The 16,758-nt window shown below is 40.5% G+C and overlaps 1 protein-coding gene across 4 annotated transcripts in view; it reads left to right on the forward strand.

Moving 5' to 3' along the window:
• LOC113100316 (SH3 and multiple ankyrin repeat domains protein 3) overlaps window positions 1-16,758 on the forward strand; it is a 68,886-nt gene that overhangs the window by 45,077 nt on the left and 7,051 nt on the right. For 2 of the 4 annotated variants that reach the window (XM_026265107.1, XM_026265109.1), the window contains 8 exons: window positions 5,611-5,693; window positions 6,469-6,593; window positions 6,785-6,920; window positions 11,145-11,225; window positions 12,460-12,483; window positions 13,321-13,445; window positions 13,598-13,703; window positions 14,002-16,477. In XM_026265107.1, coding sequence (XP_026120892.1) covers window positions 5,611-5,693; window positions 6,469-6,593; window positions 6,785-6,920; window positions 11,145-11,225; window positions 12,460-12,483; window positions 13,321-13,445; window positions 13,598-13,703; window positions 14,002-16,477 — 3,156 coding nt within the window. The remainder of the gene's footprint in view (window positions 1-5,610; window positions 5,694-6,468; window positions 6,594-6,784; window positions 6,921-11,144; window positions 11,226-12,459; window positions 12,484-13,320; window positions 13,446-13,597; window positions 13,704-14,001; window positions 16,478-16,758) is intronic. The other 2 variants (XM_026265108.1, XM_026265111.1) reach the window with 1 other exon arrangement.

Consider the following 16,758-nt stretch of genomic DNA (forward strand, 5'->3'; position numbering starts at 1 on the left):
ATCAGACTAGTGCATATTTAATTTTGAAGGTTCTACTAGTATATTAGACCGCAACACATAAGCTAGTTTTTGTTGCTGTTATTGTAAGTCCGTTGATTCTGCATGTGTAATATATTTCACAAGTGTTTTCGAAATTAAAGACTGATGTGGGACACAGGAGGAGATAGGATGAGTTGTGGAATAGAGTAAGAGAGAGAGAGAGAACCAGAGAGGATTAATTACTGGAGTCTCTCTGTCAAACTGATACTCCTCACTCCATACGTCTTCTCTTGCCAGGCTGCTCAACAAAAGCAAACAGGCCTAGAACAGCCGCCTAAAGAACTGCACCCAGTCAAATCAGTTACCTTCTGAAATGGACTTGAAACACACAAGACAAATGGTGTTAAAATCATAAGATATGAATAAATGACCATCACTTTACTGAAATCCTCTGTGAGATGCGTTTAGACCAACAGTGATTAAACTGTTGGAAGTTGCAGAGATGGCGATTCAACTGTGAACTCCAAATTCATTTTAAGCTTAAAGTTTTAGGTTTAAAGTCAAATTAAGTGTAAAGTCTACTATTTAATTTAAAATGTAAATATTAGTATATGAGTATGCCAAACTGTGTTCAGGTAATATGAGAAGCCTGTATTTCCTCAGCGACCAGCACAGATCAACTCTAGGCATGACGAAGCGAATATCGTCCTCTTTAGGAAGGCCAGACAAAGTAGTTTTGTCACACACAGCATCTCCACAACACGGCGGCACGGTACAGCAACAACAATACTACAACGAGAATCAAAGTTGTGCCTTCTTTCTTTGCGTGAACATTTGGGTGGCATTATGCAAATCTTCTTTTTTTAAAGAATTTTATAAAAAATATCTCTTTGGATTGGAGACTTTAGTCTTTGCAACTTTACAGATCTTATTTATGCAACAGGGGCTTGTAACACTCCAAAGAGAAATGAAAAATGTCAATCTCATCATATTACCCCTTTAAACCATAAATGTTAGCATGTGAGTATGCCAAACTGTATTCCGCTAAGTCTGTTCATTCAGAACAAGTTAGCGAACATTGACCTAGCTCTGAAAAGCTAATGCTGTCAAATGTGTGCTGTCAACTCCATCTTCACTCTCCTCCCAAGTATTCATTATATGTGAATGTTGCTGTACAGAGGTGTATCTTCATTGACATGGGAAAAAGTGGAGCTAACATACTCATGCATGTTCCCCTCGGCTCAGGAGATCATTTTAGGGAGTCCTGTGCACTACAATAACAAGAAGTCAGCGCTACAGGAAACCTTCTTCCTGAGGTCTAATGGCCATTATACTCATTTTCACACTTGATTCTCTTATCATTAGGCACTAAATTAGCTGAACTTGGCTGTGAGGGCTTTTGTAAGTTTATAACAAATATTTGAAATGTTTAATGCTTTTATGTAATTGAAATATTACATAAGGCATGAACCAACCCAGACATGTACACACACACACACACATACACACACACAAACACATATATATTGTGGTGGGAGGAGCAAACAACAGACACAGTGGGTGAGGCATCATGCCTCAGAGAGGCTTTTATTTAACAGAAAATAAAACAAAATTATTATTCCAAAATGGAGAATAAATAATCCAAAGGGGAAGGAGTGTCCAAAATAAACGGGGGGTGGGGGGGTTGTCCTTGTTACCACCAATAAATGTGGTGTACTTGTTGTGGTGGGATTCGTGAAGGAGAGGCAGTGTTTAGAAAGGAGGGGTCCAGGTAAGGGGCGGAGTCCGGCGGCCGCATGCACTCCTCTCTGTGGTCCGGGGGCATGAGAGGTGGTGCCTACATTACAGTGGCTCATCTTCCTTGGCCCACAGCACTTGAGGGGATTATCAGTCCTCTCACACACCCACTGCTGTCAGGAACCTGGTGCTGGGCAATCAAAAAGATGGAGTGTCGATGATAATTAGCGGGGGCAGCCGTTCTATTACTTAATAATATATATATATATATATATATATATATTAGGGTTGTAACAGTACGCAAAAATCACGGTTCGGTACGTACCTCGTTTTTAAAGTCACAGTTCGGTTCATTTTCGGTACAGTAAGGGAAAGAAATGCAAACATTAAACTGCAGGTTGTTTATTACTATAAACATTTTTTAACAATTTGTTTACACTTTTTTTAAATACTTTTTAATAAAATATAAAATTAAAAAGAATAAGAAATAAAATACTGCTGCAAAGTTCTCCACTAAATAAAATACTCTCAGTCTCAAACCAATATCATATAATAAAATATAATGTAATAATATAATTTTTAGTAGGGCCGGGACTTTAACGCGTTAATTGAGATTAATTAATTACACAAAAAATAACGCCTTAACTAACATGAATTAATTACAGAAAAAAATTCCCGCATTTTAATAATTTATTTTTGCATCGCGGAAAGTTTCTCACTGGATGAGTTTCGGCGGACCGATTATACTGGAGCACCAACTAGCGTTAGCATATCACCGTAGCACATCGAGCCTCAAGTATCACCTCAACGCAAAACATATAGCAGCTAGCGTGGACTTTACACATTATGTTGAACTATGTATTATTGTGTTGGTGCAACAGTTTATGTTGAACTCTTTATTGTTTTGGCCAAGGTTATTGAGAGTTGGACTTAGTATGTTATGGCTTCTGAAGCAACAGAGAGATGTTTTCTAATAGTCAGTGTTTCCAATGTTCTGAATGTAATTGACAGTATTGTGTTTTACTTAAAAAAAAACTATTTACAGAAGGTTCCAGCACCTATAAGCTTCCTGAATTTCTGAAATGTACTATTTCTAAATTGTTTCTGAATATGCTATTGTTACACTTCAAGGCAAAAATTGCACTGGTCTGCTAGACTTGGTTGAACAAAAATAAACAATATTTTGTTGCTTAAGCTTATGTATTCAGTCATTAATCAATGGTATACTATAAATCCATGTGAAAAAAAATTACTTCTCACTGTTCTCAGGTCAAATATTTATCTGCGATTAAAATGTGATTAATTACAAAGCCTCTAATTAATTAGATAAATTTTTTAATCGAGTCCCGGCCCTCGTTTTTAGACCTGCTCAGATTTCATTATTGCGTTGGCATTTATTAAGAACATAGCATTTGGTGTTGAGACCAAATAATTCAGTTTTATTCTAGTCCGTCCATAACACCTTTTTCCATGTGTCCTCAGAATCTTCAAGGAATGTTTTGGCAAAGTTCAGTCATGACTGCATGTGGCCTTTTTTTGAGGAGTGGCTTTTTTCTTGCAACCCTCCCATACAAGACACACTTTTGGAGAATGTTTTGTGATTTTGTCACATGCACACAATGACCACTCTTTGACATAAATTCCTGCAACTGCTTCAGAGTTGCTGCAGGCTTCTTGGTCGCCTCTCTGATCAGTCTCTTCCTGGCTTTTTCATCCAGTTTTCATCCATTTTTCATCAGTCTGGAGTGATATTCTGATCCAGGGACGGTCTGTGCTGTACCAAATACATTTCAATTCTTAATAATAGACTTCCCTGTGCTTTTAGGCATTGATAAAGCCTTTGAAATGTCTTTGTATTCATCTCCACAACTTTATCTGGAGATATTTTGACAGTGCCTCAACATCCATAGTTCATTGTTTGCTTAAGTTGCACTACCACGTACTGAAATGCTCCAGGAAATCTGTTTTCATGCTGAGCTAATCAAAATGTGCACTGCTGATCACAGATGAAAGTCAAATGGCCTTGTTGTGCCATTGAGAAGGTGATTAGCTACACCTGATTGAGTATACAAGTCAATTTTAGGAGTGGGTGATCTTTTTCCAACTCATTGATCGGGTGTTTTTTTTTTATTTTTATGGTATGTTGATGTTATATCTTTCACTTGGATGGTATAAGTTGCGGGTAAATACAGCTGGGTAATACAAAAACTGTGTCTATCTTCATTTCAGACTGCAAGTGTTTACTTGTACATTTATTAAATAGATAATGGGAAATGCAACCCAAATATTCCACTGTCCCAGTTTAATGCAGCTTTTTCATAAACAAAGCCACAGCAAATGAAAGTTCCAGACGCCCGACCCTACACTGATGTTATCACAGCCGTGACTGCTGTTCTGTAGGACAGAGCATTTCGTTAACCCGAGGCGCTAACGACACCGAATCATCTGTAATTTATCTAATTGATTATCCACTGCTTAATTACATTCATCACTCCTAATGCATCAGTGATGAAGACCCTCAGGGTACGATGAAGAAAGAGAGGGAGAGAGATGAGCTTTCTTCTTATAGTTTGATGACACAGACACCAGTCGTTGCTCTGGTCTCATGTGATCACATAGACAGCTTTTAGTCATTTTGTGATAATTATTCTGCAATCAGCACACAAACAGCTGTTCACAAGGACTTTAATATGCTCTGTTTATGAAACAGATTTTTAGATGGTATTGGGTGTTGTTATAAATGAGGTGATGTGTTTTGTGTTTTCATATATCATTCACCTGATTTAGAATTGAAATCCTTAAAACGTGTAAAAAAAAAATAAATTCAGATATCTGGAGTAATAAAAAGAGAAAAAACATTCATTCTAACATGTTCACAATGAATGAAATATTCAGTAGTCTGATTTCTGTTCAAGTAATGTATGCAAATTGGTGCATATTAAATTGCATAATGCCTCTTTTGCAAATACAAACGTAACATTTCAGAAAACTTGTTATACAGAACAGTTATCTTAATGCACAGCGATTAATCATCTGTGAAAAGTACAATGAAATCTGTCAATTACATTTTTTTTTTTACCCTTTTCATCTGTAGTGTGTTGCCTTAAGCATGAGAAGCCCAGTTGTTTTATTTAGAAGCGTCTGCCACGTAATGCAAATGTAGAACAGTTAATCATAGCAGTGAGGTTAGTGATGTGATATTTGTATGTCTAGAGCACTGTTTGTATGTGTGTGTTGGAGGGGGGCTGATGGTGTCTACAGGCGGGTTACTGTGGCTCACATGAGTAAGGAAGAACAGATTTGTCCCTGCTGTTCGCACTGATGATAACTATCTCAATGCATCCAGGCAGATGGACCATGTATGTGTGTTAGGGGGAAGAGACCACCATAGAAAAAGATCCTTTGTGTGTCTCTGTCTCACTTTCTTTTTTGTCAGTGCTCATCCCATCTCTTTATCATTGATGGGCTGCACTTTAAGGCATAAATGCAGGGTTAAAACTGTCCTCTTACATTTCTGGCTTTTAAAGGACGTTTTTTGTCTCTCTGCTGCATTCGGATTTGGACACGGCCCTCGTTTTTCTTTTCTTTCATTTAAAAGCATGAGAGGCTGGATATTAGCATTTGGTCCAATCTCCTAATGCAGTTAAAGAGGCTGCGCTGGAGTCAAACAGAAGGACAGGAGCTTCCACCTGAGCTTTTTCATAGCATCCACACTCTCACAGCCACTGCTTTTAACCTGATTGGCTCATCAGCGGAGCAGGACAGGGATCAGGGAGAGTAGCTGTGTGGGGGTACGTCCCGGTGGTCCAGGCGTGAAGTGCCCGGCCGTGGTGGTCCTGATACAGGCATGGTGCTGGAATCTGACCTCACTGTCCTGCTCTCTCTTATGCTCAGTGATTACATCATCGAGGAGAAGAACGCTGTGCTCCAGAAGAAAGAGAATGAGGGATTCGGCTTCGTCTTGCGGGGAGCGAAAGGTAAGACATGACTGAGTTCATGGCCTCAGTTTGCTCTTACAGTCAGAGTTGCAGCTTCTTTCACAAAACTGGGTTACAGTACACACTGTTTTTGGGAATTGATTGGCTTGTGAAAACTGACTAATCCGAATAGAGCCAAACTTGAATGCAATTTTACTTCTATCAAGTTTAAATAGTTGTGGTTATGGATTAATATTATCCAACAGCACATCTACATTTAAAATAATGAAATAATCACATAATAGTCTAAACTCATTGCATATCAGTAGTGCAAGAGTGTGTGTGCTTTACACATGCAGTTCAGTGACGGCATAAATTTAGAGATAAGGGAATAAGTGAACTTCATTACTCACAGTGTTATTAGACAGTTTGTAAGTTGTGTGTGTGTGTGTGTGTGTGTCTATGTGTGTGTGTGTGTGTGTGTGTTAGTGCCCAGAATCTGGGGTGGCACCATCCTGTGTAGGAGTTATGAATTACTAATGCCATCTGTTACCCACATGGTGCATTAATATCTCTTACTAATATGTGTGTCAGCAGTCTCTTTATTGCTTTCATAATTCCTATACTATGACTTCCTCAAAGATTAAGAGCAAAACACTTACAGATCTATTTAGGCATATGTTTATATTAATAGAATGGCTCATCAAGGGACCATGAAATATTTGACTGTTACTTATCCCAGCAGAATTATGCATAAGCAAGCCATTCACTGACTCCTCAACGAGTCTAAACACCAACAATGTGATATTGCATGTGTTTCTCTGTGTTTGTGTAGCGGAAACACCCATTGAAGAGTTTACACCCACACCTGCCTTTCCTGCACTCCAGTACCTGGAGTCTGTGGATGTTGAGGGCGTGGCCTGGAAGGCGGGGCTTAGGACTGGTGACTTCCTCATTGAGGTATATGATTGGTTTTATATACCATATCTTTCTGTATCTATTCATCATGTTCCACATTTTCAGCACATAAAAATGCATTAATATTTGTTGCAGCTGTGTAATGACCTTGTAGACTGAGTGTAGTATGAGATGCTGGGAATGTACCAGTGGGATGAAAAACACTTATGACTTCTCTGATTTTTTTCTCTCAGGTAAATAGTGTTAACGTGGTAAAAGTGGGACACAAGCAGGTGGTGTCACTCATCCGGCAGGGTGGGAATAACCTCTTGATGAAGGTAGTGTCAGTCACACGCAAGCCAGAGTCTGAGGAGTCAGTCAGAAAGAAGGGTAAGTTTGTTCATGTCAAACAGAACTGTTCTGTCCTAGATAATAACGCTGCTCTATGTTATGTTATATATTATTATTATTATATTTTGTTTATTTTATATTTTCCTTAATTTTAATTACATTTTTGATTTTATTTAATTTGAAAAATAAATAATTTTATTATATATATATATATATTAGGGGTGTAACGGTTCACAAAATTCACGGTTCGGTTCGATACGATACACTGATGTCACGGTTCGGTTCGGTTCGATACGTTTTAGATACAGCAAAATGTAAAAACATCTCAACTTTTCAGAATGCCGCAAGCGCACCGCGGGTCATGTGACAAGAACTAACCAATCAGCTTCATCCTTTCCCGTAACAACGTTGAGAGCTCAGCCAAGATGAAGGATCAGCTGATCATAGTTGTATATGGATTGCAATTTTGAAATAAATTTAGTAGCAGAGCTACTGCAAGCGATTTTTAGAGCTGCAAATCCATTTATCCTTCGCTGAAATTTCCGCGTCTCATGGAGAGAGCACGTCATTGTTGCTTAGCAAAGACAGACGCCTCATGAGCGCTTCTGCCCGAGCGCTTTGGAAAGGAGGAGAAAGACGCGCTTAGCGTTTTCCATGCGTTTTTAGGCACGATATGTGAACGGCCCCTAAGGCGCTCGCTCACTCAGCACGCGCTGAAGGCTCGTTGCAAAATGTCGAATGCCTTTAACAGACCAGAAATATAAGATCCTAAAATAACCAACAGGTCTGGTGTTTGGGTTGGATTCCCTGTAAGCTATAGTTTCTAAATGCTGCAGGGATAGTTTGCTGCGTGCATGTTTCTCCTTTTTTTCGTCTTTTCCCAGATAGTACTGACGCATATATCCTAGATATTCACGCTGGTGTTTTTTTTTTTTTTTTTTTTTTTTTCCCACTGGTGTACCCTGTCATGTTGCAGATGCGACATACCGTTGTTTTTTTATCCACCACTCTCTTGCCATCACCATTATAGCTTAAAGGGAATCCAAAGTGCACCCAAACACCAGACCTGTTGGTTATTGGAGGATCTTCTCATTTCTAGTCTGTTAAACGCATTGGCTATTTTGCAACGAGCCTTCAGCGCGTACTGAGTGAGCGAGCGCCTGCTGAGTAGCCTAACATAAACATATAAGATGGTGTTTTTTTCTTCTTCGGGAGTGTCAGGGGCGTTGCCTGTTACGTTGTTTGGGTTATTGGGCTACCTTGTTGAACGCATATCATTATATTTCTTTCTCTCTCTTTTTTTTTTTTTTTCAAATATAATTAATTACTCCAACGAACCGTTCGGTATACATAATGCGTACCGCGTACCGAACCGAAAGCGTCGTACCGAACGGTTCAATACGAATACGCGTATCGTTACACCCCTAATATATATATATATATATATATATATATATATATATATATATATATATAATAAATGTTTAATAAAATGTTTTTTAAAATGTCTTTTTCGGGCAGCATTCTGTGTGTACAGATCTAATTTAAATTTTGGTTTTCAACATAGCATTTAAAAATACAAAACCATTCTTTTTTTTCATCATGGTTAAAAAACAAAAAACGAATGGGCGCAAAAGTACACGAACCGAAAATGCAAGTATTAATTTTTATTTGATTTAATTTAATTTTAATGGGTTTTCCAGCAATCAGGGTATACAGGGTATGTAACTTAGAAACAAGGTCTGCCGTTTAATACATTGCATGATTATAGTTCATATGTGGTGTTGTAGTTGAGTTATAGGGAATGTGCTGACTGCTGGTTTTGTTTGTTTATTGTGGGCGGGGCTACTGCAGTCACACTGAAGAGCTCTTAAAGGCATTGGTTGCTGGGAAACCAGTCTTTGATGCTCTATACTGTATGTGATGATCAGACTTTGAGAGATTTCTCTCATAGTCTCAAACATGAGGAAAAGAAATGCTGCAAGAATGAATCAAGAAGTGAGTGTAATGATCATAGCCGATTGTGACGGTAATGCCTGGGTTTGTCCGAGGAGAAAATGTCAGGAGCATTAACTAAATGGCAGGGTTGCTTGTCACCAGGAATTGTGATAACTAAACAGACTGAAGGGTTTTCTGTGCAGCCTTTCCACATACACACATTTGTGCGTTCCTACTGTACACCCACTCAATCGATTAGCAGCTCAGTGAGTGCCGATAGAGTTATTAGAACTATAGAAAAACCTCAAATCCCAAAAGAAGTAATCTATTCAGTATCCATGTAAACTATCAACTCCCACACAGTATCTGAACCCTTCACTGACCTGTGTTTGCCTTTAGTGGATGATGGAACAGCATAGTAAGACAGTCGTTTAGCAGACACTTTTATGTCTTACAGAATAGATTGAATTAGGATGGTCGACTATGTTGATCCATAAAAATAATAATAATAATTCAAAGCACTTAAATAAAACAGATAAAATGTAAGTTCTTGTATTCAATATATGTTTTTTTGCAAGTCTCTGTAGAACCATCAGACATGCTGTCTTTTCAGTATCTCACTCAATGGATATGTGTAGGATGTGTTTTATTATTATTATTATTTATATATTTTAATTATTTAGTTGCTGGATTTCTCACCAAGGAATATTTATTTATTTAATGGATTTAGTATTAATAACAATAATCCACAGCTATATGCTTTAGTGTAGTTCATATATGTAAAAAAAAATTGTCTTACTACTCTTAAACTGAATGCATTTGGCAGATGCTTTCTTCCAAAGCAAATTTTAAAAATCTTTTAAATTTTATTTATGTATTTACAAAGGTCATGGGTTTTTCTCCAAATAAACCATTTAACATGCTCCTGAATCATGTTTATTTATATATATATATATATATATATATATATATATATATATATATATATATATATATATATATATATATATATATATATTATTTTTTTTTTATTATTAAGTTAATTTATTGCCACTGAAAATGCAAGTATTATTAACAAAGATTGTAGCTTATAAATAAGATCCACAGCTTAATATATTGCTTAAATGTGCAAAATGCATTCTATTTAATATGCATTTGTAATTACATCACATTGAAGTTATACACTTGATTTGTTCCTGCATTCCCTGGGAGTCGAACCCATGACCTCAGTGTTGCTGGCAGGTTGCTCTACAGCAGGGTTGTCTAACTCAATTCCAGGAGGGCCGGAGCCCTATATATTTATATTCAACCCTAATTAAACACACCTGATCCAACTGATCAAGTCCTGCAGGCTTATTTGAAAACTACAAGGTCTGTGTGTTGAAGCAGAACTCTAGGAATTGAGTTTGAAACACTTGCCCTACAGCATGTAACCGAAATGAACTATCCCTGCGATCAGATGGAAGTGATGTGTTGCTTATGCCCCAAAGACAGATCCTTACCCTAAAATCTATAAGAATATTGTTCTTGACAAAATCACGGTCACCTGCAAAGTTATTGCAGGGTTATTGCATAACTCTGGGCTATGCAAACTACCACACACTACTGATGAAGTAATAATAGAGTGTCTGTTGTTAGTTTTGTGGCTATATCCTCCCCCACACACATATTCTCACAGTTGAAATGCACAAAACCCAGGCCTTGCTCCTGCCAGAGTTGCCATGGTTACTACAACGCATGTTTGAAGTAAGTATTGCATTAGTGCCTTGGTATTTCTCTCCTCGTCTCTCTCTCTCTCCAGCTCCACTCCAGTCTGAAGGTTGTTAGCTGAAGGAGTGAGGAGTTTTACACCGATGTTACTGAGACAACAGAAGTGTCTGATTTTCTGGAACTCTGATCGTTTTCTTGTTGCTTCTTGTATCACTCCTTGGAAGTTCAAAACATGCTTTGGACATAGCAGCAGGTTTCATTTCTGAGAGACAAAGGGAAACTCGCCCACCGTTTGCATTGTTAAAGGCTGAATGTGATATGAAGGGTTTTAGGAGACGAGAATTGTTTTCTACTATCGGAGAGCCACCAAGAACGGAAGTTGCTTTCTGGTCGTGCAATTACACAGGAGATGTCTGATAGTCGCATGATTCTATGTTGCATGTTTGAGAGAGAAAGACGGAAGGAGAGGGTTTAATCGTGGTGTAGCTGTGTGGTACCGTGATCTTCAGATGAAGATGGTGAAGAAGCGCTGGCAACTGCTGAAGGGCAGCAGCCGTGAAGGCCCATCACCACACCATACTATCTTCTCATCTACTCCTTGCCTTTCCTCCACAGCGCCCCTGCCTCCAAAAAGAGCGTCCAGCACCACCCTCACCCTGAGGTCCAAAAGCATGACTGCTGAGCTTGAAGAACTAGGTAAGACACCCACAAACAAACACATGCACTATGTTGTGAGGTTGAATAGTTTTTCTAAATTGTTTAAATTTTTTGTGTTGAAAGGAATCGTTCATCCAAAAATGAAAATTTGTTGAAATGTACTCCAAATGTAGGTTATTCGCGAAGTAGATTCGTTTTTTCTTCAACAGAACAGATTTGGAGAAATCTGGTTCAACAGTGGATCCTCTGGAGTGAATGGGTGCTGTCAGAATGAGAGTTCAAACATCTGATAAAAACATCACAATAATCCCAAAGTAATCCACACAATTTCAGTCCATCAATTAAAGCCTTGTGAAGGGAAAAGCTGTGTGTTTGTAAAAAACTGATCCATCAAGACATTGAAATTTAACTTAAGACTGTTGTTTCTGGCTAAAATATGAGTCCTATATCCATAATACTACTTTCTCCAGTTAAAAAAAAAAAGCCATATCTTCTGACTCAAAAAAAAGACCAAGCTTTGTTTACAAGCGAAAATTGTTCTAAACAGTTCTGAACAAATGTTGGTGTTTTTGATGTAAAAGGACAATGGGATTTTTTCACTATTATGGATTATGGACTTTTGACTGGAAGCAACAGTTTGAAGTTAAAATGACTTGATGAATTTGTTTCTTACAAACCCACAACATTTCACTTCACAAGATGTTAACTGATGGACTGGAGTGGTATGGATTACTTTTTATCAGCTGTTTGGACTCTCATTCTGATGGAACCCATTCACTGCAGAGGACCCATTGGTGAGCAAGTGATGGAATGCTAAAGTTCCAATGAAGAAACAAATGCTATAATTTACCCTATTGAAAGGCTGTACATTCTTGGATCCAGTGTGCAATTTTTAAGACTATGTGCACGTGTAGATGGACATTTTCGGGCAACAGGGTTTCCTCCAAGTAGTCAGATTATCATTCGGATTATGAAATAGACGATTAGGAAAATAGATTGTTTTACACATCCACACACACTTGGATGCAACATTTAGTCTCTATCTGTCTCTCTCTGTAGTGTGTTGCTCTTTCTTGTTTATTTATTAACTACGTCATATCCCTTGTGCAGCCATTTGGGCTGTTCAAAACATCAGCTTTCTTTTCCTCTCTCACTCTATCTGTGTACTGCGTTTACTGAATTCATTACACACATTCACACAGACAGACATATTCGATAATTTGCTGATGTGAGACTTTACATTTATTGCTCTGTACATTTATTTCATGCTCAGCCTCTGCAAGGAGGAGAAGAGGAGGTGAGTTATACATTGAGGTTTTTAGAATCCAACAAAATCACTGAAGTATGCAACGTGTATCCAACAATCTTCACCTTGCTCATGCTGGAATATGATTTATTTAGCTCTGTTCCAAAACCTAGTGAGCTGCCTACCTAACCGATATTTTTAGGCATTCCCAACACAATGGCAGTAAAATTATGCTCTACTTTAAAATATCTTGTTTCTGATGTCCCATAATGTTTTGAAAAAACTCAAATATTCAAATTGCTATTCTAAATTTAACATGTATTGATTAATTTATAAAAATAAAAAAGTGAATTTCTGTGCAATGTATTTTTCATGCTTTATTTAAATGTAATCTTTTCCTAGCAACATGTGCTAATGCCAAATTGGAAATCTATTGTGAGTTCCACTTCTCATGTGCTTCACACAAGGAATTCTATTTGTTACAAATGAGTCACTTACGGGGTTCTATTTCAGTTAGAATGCTGCCTTAGGGACTCTTTACACAGGATACATTCTTGCCTCCATCTGTGATGTTTTTTAATTGTTTTTCTTTGCAAACATGCATTAATATACAAATGTATCCTGTCTATGGCACTGCTCAAGTAGACAGTAGACAGCCAGGAAGGTCTATGGGTTGGAACCGAGCTTGTCACATACAACTTTTGCATAAAATAAGGAGCAATGATGCATTGTGGCATTGTGTTAATGTCATTAACATTCCCATTTCAGGTTTCCTTTGTCTTTTTTATTTCAATGCATGTGATCAAATGTGATCCATATTGCAAACTGAGGAGCACTATTTGTGTGGGTGTGTATAATTAACATGGTTTTATATGTGTTTCTTAACAGAAAGGCTAGATGAGATTTTGGCCTCTCAGGAGACAGTACTGAGGCCAAAGGTAGAAACAGACTACAGAGCAGCCACAGTGAAGCAACGTCCTAGCAGTCGCCGTATTACACCAGCAGAAATCAGTGTAAGATACAGTATGTCTTCACACTCAGATGATCAGAAAGTGTCCTATTTAAAGCTTCTCACAAAAACAGTAGCCAGTGGAAACACTTTGTTGAAAATTTGTCAAAATATTCCTGCTTGACCCTTTTAAACATAAAAGTTTTCTTTGTGCAGTCTCTTTTTGAGCGGCAAGGACTTGCTATCCATGGTGCTCTACACCCAGCGTTGGAAAAAGCCCACATGCAGCTGCCAAAAAGCATGACTAGAACAAAGTCCTTTGGTAATTCTTCAGGGATCTTTTACATACACTCCTCAATTATTCTCCTCGATTTTAAATAGCAGTAAAGTGCTAGGCTTTGTTCTAGTTTCTTTTATCTATCTGTCCTTTGATCCTCAAATCTGAATGCAATGAAATGCAGAACTTTGACACATAGTTACATTTGTAATGCCAAGAATAAGGGGAGATGTTAAAGGAAAGAGCAAAGATCAAATCTTTAAAATATTGCATACTTGTTCATCATCAAAGCTCAGCCAAACCCAAAATACATTTTTATAGATCTATCTGTCTCTCTGTGCAGGAGCAACTGAAGAAGATCGACTGTCTGCCCTGGCAGCGGAACACAGGTTTCCACGGAGCTCCTCCATGACGGACAGCCTGAGAGACAGCCATAGTATCCCTCCACCTCCTCAAATAGCTCCCCCACCTCCCCCATCGCTTTACTATCTAGATACTGGACCCCCTCCATCGTTCTGCCCACCCCCTCCTCCTGGCCGCATTCATGACCCCAGCCGTTCCAGTTTCAAACCAGGCTCTGAACCAAGACTGCACATTTTGCCACAGACAATGTCTGCTGAGCTGTTTGAGCCGCCTCGCCATGCCTCCCACATGGATCGACAGAAAAAAGCCCGTTCCATGATCATCCTGCAGGACTCCACCCACCTTCCCGTGGAGCCTACTGACATCCCCAGGCCAGGTCCAGTTTCAACTCCACCCGAAAGGATCAAGCGGAAAGGTCGAGTAATTGATAACCCCTACGCCAATGTGGGCCAGTTCAGTGTGGGCTTATTCACGCCCCCTCCGAGCAAGCCACAGCGGAGGAAGAGCCCACTTGTAAAGCAACTGCAGGTGGAAGATGCTCAGGAGAGAGCCTCGCTAGCACTGGCATCCATCCATGCGAGAGAGCACTCTCCCTCTGGGCGCCTAGCTGCCCACCATACCAGCAGGGCTGATTTCTATCAGCAGCAGAAGCAGCTGTTGCACGAACGCAGTAAAGCTCACGCTGAGGGACTGTTGCAAGGAAAGGGTCCTTTTGCAGCAGCCATTGCTGATGCAGTGAAAGACCGGGAACGTCGTCTGGAGGAGAGGCGGAAATCCACAGTCTTCCTATCTGTGGGCACTATGGAGGGCAGTTCGGCACCACCCACAGAAGCCCCTTCACTCACACCATCCCGTTCGGTGGATGAACGAATGCTCACACGTGAACTTGGTCAGTTGCCTCCTCCTGCCTTGGCATTGCGTCCCTCTCCTGGGGGCACCACCTTCATTCACCCACTGACAGGCAAGCCCCTGGACCCCAACTCTCCATTGGCACTTGCGCTGGCCGCAAGGGAACGGGCATTAACCTCCCAGAGTCAGTCCCCTTCAAGCAGCCCTGAGCCCAGAACTAAACATGAAGCTGCTGGAGGGATGCTGTATATGGAGACCCAGACCAAAGAGACTGAGCGGTCAGAGCGTGAGGGGGATTTTGCCTCACCTCCCTTTTCCCCTGCCACAAAACGAATTTATGAGACCTCCGCCCCCACCAGCAAAATTCAGTGGGGAAGTCCCATATCCACCAGGAAAGAGTTAGAAACAAGGACAGAAATGAAGGAAGAAAGGAAAATTGAGGACAAGAAGAGTATGATCATCAGCATCATGGACACATCTCAGCAGAAAACTGCTGGACTTATCATGGTTCACGCAACGAGTAATGGGGAGGCAGTGAGGCCCAGCCCAGAGCACAGGGTCTCCTCTCCTAAGGGGTCATTGTCAGAGAGCCCGAAACCCATGTTGGCCCAAATAAAAAGAGCTAAGTCCCCTGGTCCCGATGCTCCTTCGAGATCCACCCCACCTCCAACCACAGCTCCATCTTCCCACCCACCTCCCAGCCCATCTTCAGATAAAACCCTGGCACAGGGTAGTTCTGAGGAGGACGTGGAACCCTATACGGTCACATTGCCACCTGCCATGCTTTCTTCCAGTGATGAGGAGACACGTGAGGAGCTCCGTAAAATCGGTGTGGTTCCTCCACCAGATGAATTTGCAAATGGCCTTCTTGGAAAGACAAATGCAACTGCAGTACCTCCTGCCTCTATGTTGGCGCAGACCACAACTTCTGCCCTGCCCTCAGCTCCACCCCCATCCCCTGCCCCTCCAGTAGCGCTTGCCACAGCAACACAGGTCCCCGCTAGCAGTGGCCCACAAGCAGCCTCAGGGAAGCCATCTGAGTCCCACCTGGGCCCAGAGTCTGCTGCTGACTCCGGGGTGGAAGAGGTAGACACTCGTAGCTCCAGTGATCACCACCTGGAGACCACGAGTACCATCTCCACTGTCTCTAGTATGTCCACACTGTCCTCGGAAAGCGGCGAGCCCACGGACACCTACACCACCTACGCAGATGGCCAGACGTTCATTCTTGATAAGCCGCCAGTGCCTCCAAAGCCAAAGCTCAAGTCCCAGCTCAGCAAGGGCCCGGTGACGTTCAGGGACCCCCTGCTTAAACAGTCATCTGATAGCGAACTGCTCTCACAGCAGCACGCGGCTGTACTGGCTGCTGCTGCTGCGGGAGCCTCAGGCCTGGCCAGACCCCGCTACCTCTTCCAGAAACGCTCCAAGTTATGGGGGGACCCCGTGGAACCCTGTGTACTTTCGGGGGCAGAGGAAGGAAAGCCCACTGTGATAAGTGAGCTCAGCTCACGGCTGCAGCAGCTGAACAAGGACACCCGCTCACTTGGGGAGGAGCCGCTCGGAGCTTCACTTGACCCCGGAAGAAAATCACCCGTGGTCGGTGCAAGGTAAGGTGTGAATCCTGGATAAGACCGAATGCAAATCAACTTTACAACCAAATCAAAACTTCCATTACAAAAAAATGAACACCTTTTCTATAGCAAAATCATAAAGAGAATACAGATATTGGCTGTTTATACTGAAAAAGTGTTATTGATTAAATGGCAGTAAGAACACTGCAATTCTTTTCCCATATCTGAATAACAATGTTTAATCGAAACTGATGGTTTGTGTTTAGTAATATGGAATAAAATTTACATAAACAATATATTAAACATCCTCATGAAAA

Source organism: Carassius auratus, unplaced genomic scaffold (genome assembly GCF_003368295.1).
Source record: "Carassius auratus strain Wakin unplaced genomic scaffold, ASM336829v1 scaf_tig00217246, whole genome shotgun sequence".
In the NCBI taxonomy this organism is placed as follows: Eukaryota; Metazoa; Chordata; class Actinopteri; order Cypriniformes; family Cyprinidae; genus Carassius; species Carassius auratus.